At 39.6% G+C, this 15,846-nt stretch overlaps 1 protein-coding gene across 1 annotated transcript in view; it reads right to left on the bottom strand.

Annotated features, from left to right (window-relative positions):
- PKHD1 (PKHD1 ciliary IPT domain containing fibrocystin/polyductin) overlaps positions 1 to 15,846 on the bottom strand; it is a gene marked incomplete at its 3' end in the record, with an annotated part of 394,211 nt that overhangs the window by 132,152 nt on the left and 246,213 nt on the right. The window contains exon 52 of the mRNA XM_079780770.1: positions 2,857 to 2,994. Within this exon, the coding sequence (XP_079636896.1) occupies positions 2,857 to 2,994 (138 nt within the window). The remainder of the gene's footprint in view (positions 1 to 2,856; positions 2,995 to 15,846) is intronic.

The following is a 15,846-nucleotide window of genomic DNA, read 5'->3' as shown; positions in this document are numbered from 1 at the left end:
TTGTTCAGAGGTTATCTCATTAGTTTGATGAAACACTTAAGATGAGCTTAAAGTATTTCACTTGTGTGTCCATTCTTTCATTCATCATCTGTTTGTTCACTGCCTACCATGAGCCTGGTGCCATGGGAGAGGTTGATGTACAGAAACAGAAGTTGTGAACCTAGCTTTCAAGAGATGTCTCAATGAAGTAGTCGAGACAAACTGGTCAAACAGAATTGGAAGCATCATCACTTCCAATCTGGAGGAGCTTAAAGATAAAGGAATAGATCTGAAAAGGCATACATTTGTGGATGAGCATTATGCCTCCAGGAAATGGTAGGGAATGGTAATGTCTGGATTGTAGGATTTATAGAATAGTGGTGGCCCATGAAGCTTCTTCGTCTTATACATTATGTGAAGAAATTTGGCTTCTGATAATGTGCTGTGTGACTGGCTAGTGTATACATAAATGAATGGTCATATATGAATCTGTCTTTCAGCTCAATTCCTTTTTCTTATAACACGTTCAGTCTCCCTACACTTAAAACATGAACATCAAATCTCCTATGTTTACTGGCACATCATTTACAATAGTCAAGACATAGAAACAACACAAGTGTCCTCCACTGGATGACTGGATAAAGAAGACGTGATATATATATATTGAAATACTACTCAGCCACACACAAAAATATTGCCATTTGCAACAACATGGATGAATCTTGAGTGTATTATGCTAAGTGAAATAAGTCAGGTAGAAAAGGACAAAAACCATATGATTTCACTCATATGTGGGATATAAAACAAAAAGCAATAACTGAATAAACAAAATAACAAATAAAAACCCAAACTCATCGATATAAACAACATAATGGTGGTTACCAGAGGGGAAGGGGACTGGGGAAGGATGAAAAGGGTAAAGGGGGTCAATCCAAGCTGACACAGGAGATTTGACTTCAGGTGGCAAGCACACGATAGGGTATACAGTTGAATTATTAAGTTGTATTATAAAGGTGTACACCTGAAACTTATATAATGCTATTAACCAAAGTTACCCCAACAAATTTTAAAAATGTGCCTTAGAAATAGAACAAGTTGGGAAACTTTTCAGTGTTAACATAGGATCAAAAATATTAAAAAATTGTATACCTGTTTTGTGTGTGCGCGTGCATACGTGTCCATGAATTTGTGCACATGTAGAAAAAATTCAAGACAAGACTACAAAATGTTTACTGTGATTATCTTTACATTTGGGAATATGAGTGAATACTTGATTTCTTTTATATAATTTTCTATTGCTCTTCTGTATTTTCCAGTATTGTACAATAGACTTAAAAACATAAAAATATTTTAAAACGATATAACTAAATAATAATAATGATTAAAGTAACTATTATTTAGCCATGGTTAAAATAATAGAAACTGCATAACCTGAAAAACAGAAGGTTCAAGAAAATGTGAATAAAGGACTATCGAAGGGAAGGAAATTTGACACTCATCTTATAGGGATCAAGTAAGAACTTGAACCAACAGAAATTAGAGGAAGACAGAATTTGGCTTAATAGAAGGAAAATAATTCTAATGGGATTTTAAAAATTGAAAGCAGGCTTTCTCAAAAGGTTTTGATTTTATTTATTTATTTATTTATTTATTTATTTATTATTTTTGTTACTGGAAGAGGTTTGACCACAATTTTTCAGGAATACTCTTAGAGTAATTAAGGTTTCATAGTTAGGTCTAGAATGCTCTCCCACCAGAAATTTTAAAATCTGGATATTACCAAACAACATATCTAAATACTTCCTCACCATCAGAGATTTATTTCTCTGGGGCAAGGTATTATTGTTTCTGGGAATTCTCTTTTAATCTGTTGGAGAGCAAAGTAGAATTCCCCACCAAGTTCAAAAGTGGTTCCTTTGGGGCCAGAGCACATGTCTTTTCATTTCTGTACTCTTATTGCCTACAACAATTCCAAGCATACAGTTTACCTGTAGCAGCTCATGTTTTTGTTTGTTTGTTTTCAGAAAGCCAATGTATCTGTCCTGGGTAATACACTACCCCAGATCCATTCCATCCTGTCTGTCCCTCATTCTCAGTAGCATGCCTCACTTGCCAGCTAAAGGAGCTTCCCAGCACCGAGTGTCTGGGCTCTCCACTGGCTGCATGGGGAGCCACAAAACATAGCGAAGACAGACAGGAGTTCATTGGTTGTCGGGTGGACCAGATGAGTCATTTGCCTTCTCCCCAGCTTTCTTCCCTGTTGTCCTGAGATGTGGTGGTTCCACAGAGGCTTCTCTCAAGGCATTATCACACAGCCAAGCAAACAGTCATGTTCCCTTGAGAAGCTGTGGCCAACTTGTGCTTGATTTCTCCTCTTTTCTCCTTCCTTCTTTTCCCTTTACTCCCACTCCAGTGCCAGTTGCCCCAGTAAAGCATCAGCACATAAGCTCTGTTTCAAGTCCGTTTTCCCAAGGATCTGCACTCGGCTAGCAATTGAAATTTTACTGTGAGTTGAGCAAAGGATAACAAATCCATCCTATGAGATCTTCTGAAAAAGTGAGTTACAGGTAAATTCTCCTACAAAGAACTAAAGGGAGAATGGATCTGTGGCCTGGAGGAGGCCAAAAGAGCCCTGGAATGAGGACTCTGGGACCAGAAACAGCCTGATGTCAGTGGGTGGACATGAGAGAATGACCAATAAATGTTACCCGTCTGTGTCGAGAGCTTGCCAAAGAAAAATGTTGCTGGTAAACTCGGTCCTTTCCTCGATCCCCAAACTCCATTAAGCAACTGGCTGTATGATGCCATCATTTCCCAAGGCCTTTCTCACAGGGCTTAATTCCCATTATGCTCCCAATCGTTGTGCCCTTTACTCACCGACTTTCAGCTCCCCGCCTGCAATGACCATGCAGGCCACACTCAGAACGTTGCTTCTGTCCACAGGGAACTCTAAAGTCCCCACCACATAGAGGCCTTTGAGGAATGGAAGGTCTGTATCCACAAGCACAGTCCTGTCTGCAGGAGGAAAAGAAATTGTTGACATGTAACCAAAACAAGAATCGTCTTCTCTTCTCCAGTGATTTGCTCTGCAGTTCTGGAAATTTGGGAGCTGCTTAAGTTACTACCTATTCCAGGACAGGTACAGCACCTGAAGGAACAAATAGTTTTTTAAACATCAGGCCTTCATAAAGAGGCAGGTGGAGAAAAAGAAGGCATGATTAATAAATTCTGCCATTGGTTAGTTAACAAACCAAGTGTTATGACCACAAGGCATTGCTTATGTCCCAAAGAGTTATGCCAAGCCTACTTTAGGGCAGATGTACAGATGAGGTCCCTACACTTTTCCCCTGTCCCTTAACTTTGGCTCTAGTTCAGAGAGATAGAGAGAATTCTGACTCTGAAGTCAGAATATTAGGATGTGAATCCCAGCTCTGTTACTTATTGGCTATGTGGACCATCAACTTTACCTCTCTTGACCTCAGTTATCTAATCCTTGAAATGGGGATAATAAGAATGACCTGCTTTATTCATAGGGTTTTTGTGAGGGTTAAATGATCTGAACTGCTTATACAATACTAATTAGCCATTCACATTGCCCCAATTCCCACCACGTAAAGCAAAGTGTCTGCTACATGCTCAATAAATGTGAATATTGCCCTGACTGGTTTGGCTCAGTGGATAGAGCGTCAGCCTGCAGACTGAAGGGTCCCAGGTTCGATTCTGGTCAAGGGCATGTACCTTGGTTGTGGGCACATCCCCAGTAGGGGGTGTGCAGGAGGCAGCTGATCGATGTTTCTCTCTCATCGATGTTTCTAACTCTCTATCCCTCTCCCTTCCTCTCTGTAAAAAAAAAATCAATAAAATATATTTTGAAAAAATAAAAATAAATGTGAATATTTTTATTATTTGTACTATTGTCTATTCGCTTGGCCTGCCTGTAGAACTCACCGGACACTTAAAACCATTATTCTTCATTTTCTCTTTCACAAAGAGTTTCCTTCCAACTTCAGAAGAAAGAATCATAGAATTTTTACTCAAACAGAAAATATTTTATGTATTCCAAAGTATTGTGTTACTTTCTGAGGCTTAGCAGTAATTTGGCACAAATTAAATATATCAAATAAATATTTCTGCTTAAATTTCAAGTACCATAATCAGTGACACATGTAACTTTTAAAGAAATTGTTTTAACATGATCTCATGTTTTATTTCAGGAAACAATGCACACCGCTATGCTTAAGGATCTGCCCCCCAGATTAGCCTCTCATGAGTTGTCTTTCCTAGTCCTGACTACTTTCCTGGCTATAAGACAGCCACGCCTTCCTGTGGCAGTGTCTGTGAGATTGTAAACCAACCACTTCCCTTCTCCTCCTGGGTCAGACCACCTTTTCCAGCTTCCTTTGCAGTTAGATGAAGCCATGTGGCTGAAGTGTAGACAATAAAATGGAGGCAGAATTGAAGTGTGGTATCTCTAGGCCTGTTCCATAATCTTGCATGTGCTCTCTCTTTTCCCTTGTTTTACAGAACAGTAGTTCCCAAGGTATGGTCACGATCCAACAACATGAGCACCACCCACTCATCTGTCAGAATCAAGCCATTCCCAATCCCTCCATTGGATTTACCACTCCCCCGTGGGAATCTCTCACTCTTTCACTCTCCAATGATAACCCTGTAAATTATCATAATAGAGCACTGAAATCCTAATAATAAAAGCCCAGGGTTGTAACTTGTAATGACCAATCACGACCAAAGGCTGACCAACCGGAAGTCAGTGCTGGGTTGCCATGGCACCTTCACAGCCGCTGCCACATGCTGCGGGCTTGCCAGCCCATAGGAGACGGGCGAGCTGCAGCTGGTGGAAAGCAGTGAGCCCAGGCCAAGCCACCCCACGATCACGGGGAGAACAGGCCAGGTAGAGCCTGGCCAAGCTGCCCCGCAATCCCAGGCGAAGAAGCTGCTCTGCTGACCAACCTGCGCTAGGGACCTGTTCGGGCGTGTGGCACAGAGTCCAGGGCCTCTAGCCTACAGCCATGGGAAGTCTCCCTCTCCCCAGAGTTAGGAGCACCATCCCAGGTCTACCCAGCGGCCTGGTCCTGACTGCGGGGGCGAGTTCCTGCAGGCTGGGGTTTGATCCCCACGCATTAGCAGTAGGAGACCAGTGCTTTTGTTATTGCTGTGTGTCGGGATTTTAATTGGACAAATACCCAGCATCCCGGGGGTGCCAGCTTAGCAAAATCTTTTAGGAAGAGAATTCTGTCTGGGTTTCCTCAAATTCCCTCAGCCCCTACTCACCCCTCTGTAAAGGCGCAGAACAAGTGAGGCCCCTTAAATAAAAATCAGAGGTCTCCAGCAACGGTGGGCCTCTCTCATCACAGTCATTTGGACTGGATGGCATTTGAGTATTTATCTAGGCACAATGACAGAGAAACACAAGCTCAAGTCATGATCTCTGCCCTTAAAAAATTCACAATCTTATTAAAGCGAGTGTATGATAAAAGCACAGTAATAACATCAGAAGGTAAGGCAACAATACAGAGAGGAACAGAGGCAATTGCTAAGATGATTTTCCAATAATTAGTACAAAGAGTATGTGCTGTGAATTAAATAAAAAAATATGTGTGGAAGTAGCTGCTTCATGAGTATGGCATACCTTCCTATTTTAAAGGAAGCTGAGTTCCATGTGAACTGTGTACTATGCTATGATATCTGAGGCACAGGACAAGGGAGGCCCTAAGTGTACTATGCTTTGATATTTGAGTCATTCTTTATTGTTCAATGTGTTTTATTTCTGTATGCCTCAGTTTTGTAATAGTTAAATTACTAGAATAATATATCTTGCTATAAAATATTACTAGAAAATCAAATGATCAGGTGACATTTATTGTTATTTTCTATAAATGAACACAATCTCTGATATGCTAAAGTGATAGGTATTATAGAAATATTCAGATAGGGAGACCTACAGGCTTGATTACAAGTGAGGCTTACATCACAACCCAAATTTATTGCTTAAAAAAAAAAATCAGGAAGCCAACTAAAAACTGAACCAAATATAAGCCCTTGAAGGGCAAACGTAAATTGGATAAGCTTTGCTATTACAAGAGCAAGAAGAAAAAATTCAGATGCAAGAATGAAAACCACATTGCATCCACTCTAAGTAGCTGTTAAAGAAAAAGAATGATATACTATGAAAATACTTAATACAGATTGTAAAGACATTTGTTCAAAGAAGAATTCCTAGAGTAGGTGATATTACAGTTATTTTTTTTTAAATGTGAAGAGGTTAGCTAGATAAGAAAAAGGTGTAGGGGTCCCGAATTGCAGAGGGTGCAGACGGGGCTGAGGGACCCCCCTCTCCCTCCGTGCACGAATTTCATGCACCGGGCCTCTAGTACATTATTATAACTGAATACATATTATTGTATGTAAGGAGGCAACTATCACTGGGTTGGTCTCGGTGTAATTATGTCTTTCTCTCCCACTGTCACTTTAAGTGAAGAAATCATCTATTTTTTAAACCCCTAGTTCTTATTGTGACATCAAAGATAAAGATGTTAAGTAAATGTTGCTAAGGTCTATTGAGTTTAGCTCCCTACACCCCTTCAAATTCCAGAGTTTATTAGCAACTAATACAAAATGAATAATCAGGCTAAACAGATGGAAAAAAATGTACATATTTCAGTTTAATCTCTGATACTTTAAAATATGCAAAAAAGAGTGTAAAACATAGAGAATGTTCTAGGTTTAGCATACATTTTGGGGCTCATGACTTTACTATGACTTTAAAAGCAAGATAAATTATTTTATCCAAGCACCTCTGAGTTCTATACAAATGGCTTTTATGTCTTCCAACCTATGGCCTATTCTACCAATGTTTGGCTATTGAGCCTAATTATACAAAACAATTAAATTGCTTCATAAAATGTTTTCTCTCATCTACATAGTACTCATAGACACATAAAAGCATGATATTAGCCCTCTTTTGAATATACTTTTCAGTTAAATTATGACAATTACTTTTCAGTTAAATTATGACAATTACATAAAACTTAAAATTTCACTTTGGTCTTAACACATACTCCCTTAGAATATATTTTGATTTAATTGCCTTACCCACTCCAAATATACAGGCAATTTCTCACAAATCACAGATAGCCTAACTATTATAAGTGCTATGAGAACAGAGACCATAGCTCCAGTCTCACTTTTACTTGCTCAGCACCTCGAACAATACCTATCATAAAATAAGTGCTCAAAAACAACACCAAAGAACACATGTTCCAGGGCACACACCCACTACATGTAAAATCCAATAACCACCAGAGGAAAATAACAGAATGAAGAGTAGAAGCATTGCTCTTGTTCCCTTCAGTACCAGCTTTCCCTTTGCCATTCCCTAAATCTGCCTATTCCCCTTTTCATTTTTCCTCCTCTCTTTCCCTGCCATGTGCCATATCTTCTTGGGTAGTGGGAATTCAAAGATGAGTAACACATGTTTCCCATCATCAAATGAAGACAAACAAATAAGTACAATACAATATACTTGAAATGATAATATACTTTTGCATTATGTGGAGTTTGATCCTATCTTCATTCCTGTCCTAGCAAGTCTATCAATGTGCTTCTTGTAGCAAGATCCTCCTAAAATAAGAAAAAATAAACATATGCCCTAAAATTCTTTATAAAGGAATTCTCCTTTTATCACTGAAACAGAGATTATACCTATCATTGTAAATAGCAAAATAATGAATCCTAATGCACTCTCCAGAGAGATCAACTGTGGGTTCACATTGACCAACCCTCAGCTGTAATGACAGGTTTTAGAGGATTTCTCTCTGTGCCGGGTGTAGAAAGTTAGAATCAATGTGCCACATTCTCTAGAAGTAGCATTCTTTCCATGAAATTACTCGAGACATTTCAGAAAAATCACTCTGAAAGTTACTTATACAACCCACTTAAAAATATGAATGGTAGAGCACCTCTAAGTTAACTGTGGCCCGCTGCTTTTCACCTTGTCTTAACTTGGCCAAGGCTACTCCATCCTATTCTGTCAATGACCAATCTATCCTACTTAAGAGAATGAGCTCTGGCATATGGTGGGAACCATCTGGAATTTCTGTCGCTCGATGGGAGGCTGATGGGGGAACAGATCTGGAAAGAGACTCCAAAAAGAATTCATGAGTACCAGATGTAATTAAAGACTGCTTTCCCTTCCCCTTCCACCCACAAAGGACCTTAGGACCAGCCATGGAGTGGTGCCTCTTGGTTCCACAATATATCCTCTTTCCACTTGTTCATCCACCAAGCACTAAATATCCCACCATCTTTATTCTACTATCATTTGCCAAGAACTGTTTTGTTTTGTTTACAGAAAGGGTTATATTTTGACAATTAGAAAGATGAAGCTTTAGAGATAATATCTTGAAACTTAAAACTAAAGAGGAATCATCTGAATGTCCTCATGTATCAAATGCAACAACAAAAACAACAGAGAGTCTTTAGTTTTTATAAATGTGTCATCTATCCTTAAGACCAGAAAGCCTGAGCCAAATATAAAGACTGATATCTCTGACAGAGGGCGAGGGCTTCTTTTGTATCAGGAAGAGTCTGACTCCCATAGTTACAAAGCATTCCATATAATTTCAACACTAGATTTAAACTCAAAATTTCCCCCAGCAAAGTCAGGGAATCAAGGTCACCATTGTGCAGCATTCCAAGGGTCTGACACTTGTCTAAATCCTGTAGAAATGAGATCAAGGGCAAAGGGCACAGATCCTGTTGAATAATGATAGGGTCACATGAACAGGCATAATCTAGGGCAGGCAGACCCACTGCTTGCTTGTATGGTGTTCACTGTATCTGGCCCCATAACTTAGGTGGTGAAGACAGTTTCCACTACAACCCTGCTATTGTCAGGAACACAGCCTGCACCCACTTCAGACTTCTGACGGACAGTGATGGTATGCAAGGGCAGGGCAGGACATACAAGAACATACAAAAACTATTTGTAGGCTTGTTATTTCCCATTATGTACCTTCCATGATAAATGGGATTGTTTCTACATTCAGGCTTGGCCATAATATTTTTCTGTTAATATGTGAACCAATGCAAAAGTAAGTTTTAATGCCATTAGAAGCACTAACGATGCAATCTTCCTTTTTTAAAAAGAATACTTTCAGCTCTAAAGCGACTACTTTAAAGATATATTTACAGTAATAGTAGGTGGTGTGTGTTTTTCCATTGAAGTCTTGTTTAACTTTTGGTGAATCTAACAATTTATCCAAGTAGTCTATCACAATTTATGAGAAAGATTGTCATAAAAAACAAAAGTACTCCTAAAAAAGGATGGGCGTTCTCATACATAAATCATTCACAGGTATGCAAGGTTAACATGATGGAAAATCAATGTCAAGTAGACTAATTTACAGAGGTGATGGTATGTGTTTACCCAGAAACCATTCTCTAGTAGGAAAAGCAGAACAAAGAAGTGCTGGAATATAAGGATGCATTCTTTCATAACTAAATTCTTATCAATGTGCTGCTAACTTATGACCTGCCTTTTTCATCAAAGCCACACAGGTGGTTTCTTTATTCTTATCTGCCTATCTTTCTTTTTCCAACCTGGTCTTAAAAATAGGCAGAAGAGGCACTTCTCAAAGTGCCCAGAGGCACATGATTCAAGACTAAAAACCGGCTTCCTTAAACCTTGGGAAAAAAAACAAAAACAAAAAACATCTGCCTGGTGTGTGTGTGTGTGTGTGTGTGTGTGTGTGTGTGTGTGTACAGGGGAATGAAGGAAAGGACTCACCTCATGGGAAGAGTCCAATTTAAATTCTGGGTAATAATTTTCATCCCACTCCCCACATTCTCTCTGTGTCTTTTCCAATCACACAGAGACACACATAATTCCCATAGTAGAAGCAAGATTTTAAATTATGATATTTTAATTGATCAATAAAATGTTTAACATAGTGTTTATCTCTTCCTCTAGTTTATACCATCTGTTCTTCAAAAATATTTAAATCTATTTAATAGGAAATTCTTTAAGTAAAATTCCCAACTATATCATATCAATCCTCTGAATCCCAAATTCTGAAAGGAAAAGACCAGAAGGTGCTGCTGTTTTCATAAAAATAGAAAAGAATCTATGCCTTCTTTCATTCCAGGCTCTTTTTGTTTTGTTTTCCAATCTTAAAATGGTATTAAATTATGCTGTTGTTCTCACCATAAGACCTCAAAGAATTCAGAATGGCCAACTTGGTGTTGTCTTTAAAAAAAAAAAAACAACAAACAACTTTAATGTTTAAAAATATTGATGAATAATTGACATACAAAAAGCTGTATATATTTAATGTATACAACTTAATCAGTTTGGAGATAAGTATATACCTATGTAACCATCACCACAATCTATGCCATAAACTATCCATCCTCTTCAGAAGTTTCCTCCTGCCTTTTTAATTCATTAATAATATTATTATGTGATAAGAACATTTAACATAAGATCTATCCTCTTAGCACATTTTTAAGTATATGATACCTGATTGTTTATTATGGGCTCTACAGTGAATAGTGTATCTCTAGAATTTATTCATCTTGTATAACTGAACTTTGTACCTTTTCACCACATTTTCCTATTATCTCCTCCTCCCAGTCCCTGGCAACCACTCAATTTGAAAATAGGCAAAGGAACTGAGAACCCATTTCTCCAAAGAAGACATAAAAATGGATAACAGGTATGTAAAAAGATGTTTATCATCACCAATCATTTAGGGACATGCAAAGCAATACCACAATAAGGTATCATCTCACACCTGTTAGTATGATTTTTACCAAAAACAAAACAAAAACCCAAGTGTTTGCAAAGGATGCGGAGGAAAGGGAACCCTAGTACACTGTTGGTAGGAATATGAATTGCTGCAGTCACTGTAATAAACAGTATGAAAGTTCCTAAAAATATGAAAAGTAGAACTACTATATGATCCAGTAATCCCACTAGGAGATGCTTTAATATTTTTTTTCAATCTTTTCAGTTGTTCTTCTAAAAGAAAAAATTATTAAATTCCTTAAAAATTATGTACAGTATTGTATACATGCATAATTGATGCTTAAGAAAAAGTGTGGAATACCTGACTAATAAATATTGAATAAATAACCTCTATTCTACATATCAATATGTTGCATCAAAATTTATAATTTTGGAGCAAACTAATCTATATTTTAAAACTTCTAAATTCATAAAGTGATAATATTCTATATAAATTCAAAAATTAGTTCTGTAAAGATTTTCAGTGTTCTCAACATTTCCATCATTATATATTTTTAAAATTTTCAAAGCCTTAAGAGCTTCTTTTAAATTACAGTAAATTATATTTACTCTATGCAAACAGTTATTTCTTAGGGTTTTCAAAATTAGTCCCTCTCTGCTTGGATTCAAATACTGTACCACAGACCATGAAGGTTCCTAGAATTTTTATTCCCAATTGTAAGTTTCTTAACAATATTATCCAGATTTTACAATATCTGCCAGAAGTCCTAATACTCTAAAATCCTACCTAATAAAAGGGAAGTATGCAAATAACCATCACTCAGCTATGCCCACGATTGGGCTGGTGGGAGGCTTGGGGCGGGACTCGGGGTGGCTGATTGGGCTGGCGGGAGAAGCGGGGGGCGGGGACTCACGAGTCCCCACTCCCCGTTCCTCCCGCTGGCCCCAACGGCCAGCGCTGCAGGAGGACCCATGGGGCCGGCAGAAGGCACAGGTGGCGGAACTCGGGGTGGCCGATTGCATGGCTGCCGGCACCAGTTTTCCGCCAGCACCAGTTTTCCTCTGGCCACCCACCGATCAGAGCGCCTACCGCCAGCGCAATCGGCCACCCCGAGTTCAGAACTCGGGGTGGCTGATCGCGCTGGCGGTAGGCGCTCTGATCGGCGGGTGGCCAGAGGAAACAGCGCTGGAGGAACTCGGGGTGGCCGATCGCGCTGGCGGGAGGCACTCCGATCAGCGGGTGGCCAGAGGAAAACTGGTGCTGGCGGAAAACTGGTGCCGGCAGCCAGGTGAAGGAAGGTCTATTGCACGAAACTTCATGCAACGGGCTTCTAGTATTTCTATATTGCCTGGTAGAGATACTGAAATCCCCATCTTTTCAATCCCTCTTTTTAATCCAGGGTGCCTAGAAACCCCCTAGAAAAGTGTAATACATAGAGAAAAGCATTATCCCTGACTAATAAATCTATTCTTTCATCTGTTCATTTATTTAGAAAATATTATCAAGTTCCTATCAAATAATGATATATGTCAAAGAAACTAAATAAAACAAGAGAAGTAAATATTTTTGCGAGATTTATCAGGTGAATTTTTGGAGGAAGAAAGAAGTAGATCTGAGTCTTTTAGTATTTGCTTCTGATACTCACCAAAATAACCAAAGGCAAAGGCAATATTTTAAAGTAAAGAAGATAGTATAGTATCTGTTTCTTCCTTCCTTCTAGTGCCCATCCATGCCTGAGAACCCAGTGCCCTCATTTGCTCCTAACTCCCTAATGGCCAGAAGCCTACTGATGCCTCACCTGCCTACACTCCACTTATATACAGGGTCTAAGTAGTTTTGTAGTTCCAATTGCCTCTCAACTGAGTCCCCATCCTCTCCAGGCTCCATTCACGGATGCCTGACAAAGAATTAGTGCAGGGCAAACACTTCGGCTAATGCATCCATTACTAGTTGCCCAAGAAACAGTTTGGTGCAATAGAATGCTCACCAGATTAGAATTCCGACAAATCTAACTTTGAATCCCAAATAAGATATTCTTTGGAAAAACGACTGAGCTTCTCTGGGTTTCTGCTCCCCAAGTGCAAAATAAGCAAAATAATACTTCATGGAGGTGATAGTAAAACTTAGGTAACATACTACATATAAAAGTACTGCAGTGCGTGGCACATAAGAAGCATGGAAGGGCTCCGGAGTCAGACTCTTGGGTCTAAATTTTGCCTCCCTACCAAGGAGCTTTATGATCTCCAAGTCTGTGCCCTCAGTTGACACAGAAGGATAGCAATAGTGCCTCATAGGGTGGTTATGAGGGTTACAAAGGCAATTCAGTAACAGGTTTATAATGGAGCTCGACACAAAGTGCTCAATCAATTAATATTTTGAAAAGCTACAGATCAATGAGCAATTCACACATTAGAAAGAGCAATGTAATCCCAACTGAGAATAGCAGTTATCCAAGGAAAGGCAAGAAGAAAGGGTTAAAGAATCCTTTGATATTTTGTTCTGTATATCTTTATGTTATTTTGGACAAGAAAGACTTCAGTTATTATTTAAACTTTTTAAAAACAGAATAAAGTTTCAGAAACCTGGTGTTTATTATAAGGATGCCCAATAGTGGATGAAATTGAATGTATAAGGCAAGCGAGAAAAGTAATGACCCTTCTTCATCCAGAGCAACATGAAGGAAAGTATGGACAGCAGGAATGAGACAGATCTGGATTCAAATACGGACTCACTTTTTACTGGCTGTGTGCCAGGGAGTGTTACTCTAAGCCACGTTTTTTCAAAATCATGGTCCATGGACACCCTACTTCAGTACTAACTGCAGAGTGGTTTCAAATTGCAGATCACTAGCAGTTCCTAACTGGTTTGACTCAGTGGATAGAGCATCAGCCTACGGACTGAAGGGTCCCAGGTTCGATTCCAGTCAAGGGCATGTACCTTGGTTGTGGGCACATCCCCAGTAGGGGGTGTGCAGGAGGCAGCTGACTGATGTTTCTCTCCCATTGATGTTTCTAACTCTCTAGCCCTCTCCCTTCCTCTCTGTAAAAAAATCAATAAAATATATATATATTTTAAAAATCACTAGTGTTTAAAAATTATCTCAGTTGATTCTTATGCATGCACTAAAGTTTAAGAATTTTTACTCTCAATCTTAGTTTTCTTGTGTGTAAAATACAGTTCCAATGTCACAGCATTTTTATGATAATTTAGTGAGATAAAATAAAAATTAACACAATGCCTGGCACATTTAAAAAAACAAAATTTATAATATCTTATTATATTAATGAGCATATTATGACTAGTAATGTAACTATTAATACCATATTATAATTATTGTTACTATCATTAAATGAGAAATCTAACTATGCTCCATCTGTCACATCAAAAAATGAAATTAGAATACCTCTGCTATTTTCTAGATCCATTTCCTACAGAAACTATTTTATGCCTTCTGCTTTTAACTCAGCCTCTCTGACCAACAGTATTAAAATAATCTGGGGTCTTGAAAGGGCAAGTTCAGCACTTGGTACTAAAATTCTGGCATGGTCCTTATTAATGTGATGTAATTTGGGTTTGTCTGGGATAAGTCATGATGGAATGAGGATGGGAAAAGAGAAGATACTAAAATAGTAGGGTTTATAAAAATCATGGTTAAATTTTTCTCTCTGAGTGAGAATTAAACTGAGCATGGTGTGGCAAAAACTAAGTTATCGATATCTTCTATTTTCTGACTACCTACCAGTCTCCCCCTTCTCTTTGTTACCGGAAAATCCTTGGGAGGAAGCTACCTGCCCCTGTGGTCCTAGTGCTCCTTTTCTCTGGAGAAAGAAGTGGGCGGGGCCGGAGGTCTGGGTGGTATGAGGTCTGGGGTCACATTTCTTACACTGCTTTTGGGGAGAGACTCAACCATAGTTAATGTATAAAAGCTGTGATTTTCAGGCAAACTGCTGCTTTCCTGGAAAAATGCAAACGTCTTCTTTAGCAGTTTTAAAATCCTTTAACTATTTCCTTCTCTTTCCGCTTGAGCTACAGGGTCAGCTTGCTGTGCCCAAAGCCTTCTCTCAACTTATACTTGCAAATGAATAAAATAATTTAAGAAGTATGAGAAGCCTTTTTAATTCATTCAGACTCATAAGATATTAAATTCACACCAGGTAATACTCTGGGAGCCTAAAAGGCTTCCTGCACGTCTCCTATTCCCTCAGCTACAAATAATTTCCTCACCAGTCCTATGATTTAGTCCTTAACTCTTACAATCAGCAAAACCGGGGCCCCTTCGCAGTAGCCAATGTCATAGCTCTAAGGAGGCACCAATAGTTTCTCGTTTACACTCTTCCTTTTATAGTTTCTCCAAAAAGAAAACAAACAAAAACAGGTGCATCCACACTATGCAAATGAGAAAAGGTAACCTCTGAAACTATTTCACAGTGAACAGAAGATCCTCAAGCTGCTCGCTAGCTAACACCACAGGAGGTGTGTCAGCTCTAGATGCTAAGCCCTGGGAGGCCTGCAGGCTGGGGAGGCAGTAAATCCCGGGGGAGCTCTGACATCCTGATTGGTGAGCTGCACCGGGCCTGTCAGCTCCTCAGGTGCTGATCCACAGGAGGCCCATCAACTGCTCAGGTGGAAGGTGCAGGGAGGAGGGAGGAGGCAAGCTGTGTGGGAGAGTAGCTTGAATGTAAGGCCAACAGCTCAACAGGGGAGAAAGGAAATGAGAGGCACCTACTGGGAATACTAGAGTTCAGAGAACTCCATTAAGGAAAAGAATGAGCCTGCTCTCTCTTGTATAGAGTACCATCTTACCTGTGGGAATCGCAACCCAAAAAGAGTACGTTTCTGGCCCAAGGATTCTAAAGAAATGCTGGTGTTGAATGAGTCCCAGATCATCAGAGCTCCCCCGGGATTTACTGCCTGCCCAGCCACCCAGGGCCACTCGAGGCTCAGGTAACCAGGGCCAGCCAAGGCTTGTGCTGCTGGCAGTGGCAGCAGCAGAGGTGTGATGGGGGTGTCACCTTTCCAGATTGCTGGGTCGCCTCTTGCCCCCTGAGGGCTCCCGGACTGTGAGAGAGGGAAGGCCGGGCTGAGGGACCCCCCTCCA

The sequence above is a fragment of the Cnephaeus nilssonii genome (genome assembly GCF_951640355.1).
Source record: "Cnephaeus nilssonii genome assembly, chromosome: 9".
Classification (NCBI taxonomy): Eukaryota; Metazoa; Chordata; class Mammalia; order Chiroptera; family Vespertilionidae; genus Cnephaeus; species Cnephaeus nilssonii.
This window is presented reverse-complemented; position numbering and strand designations above follow the sequence as displayed.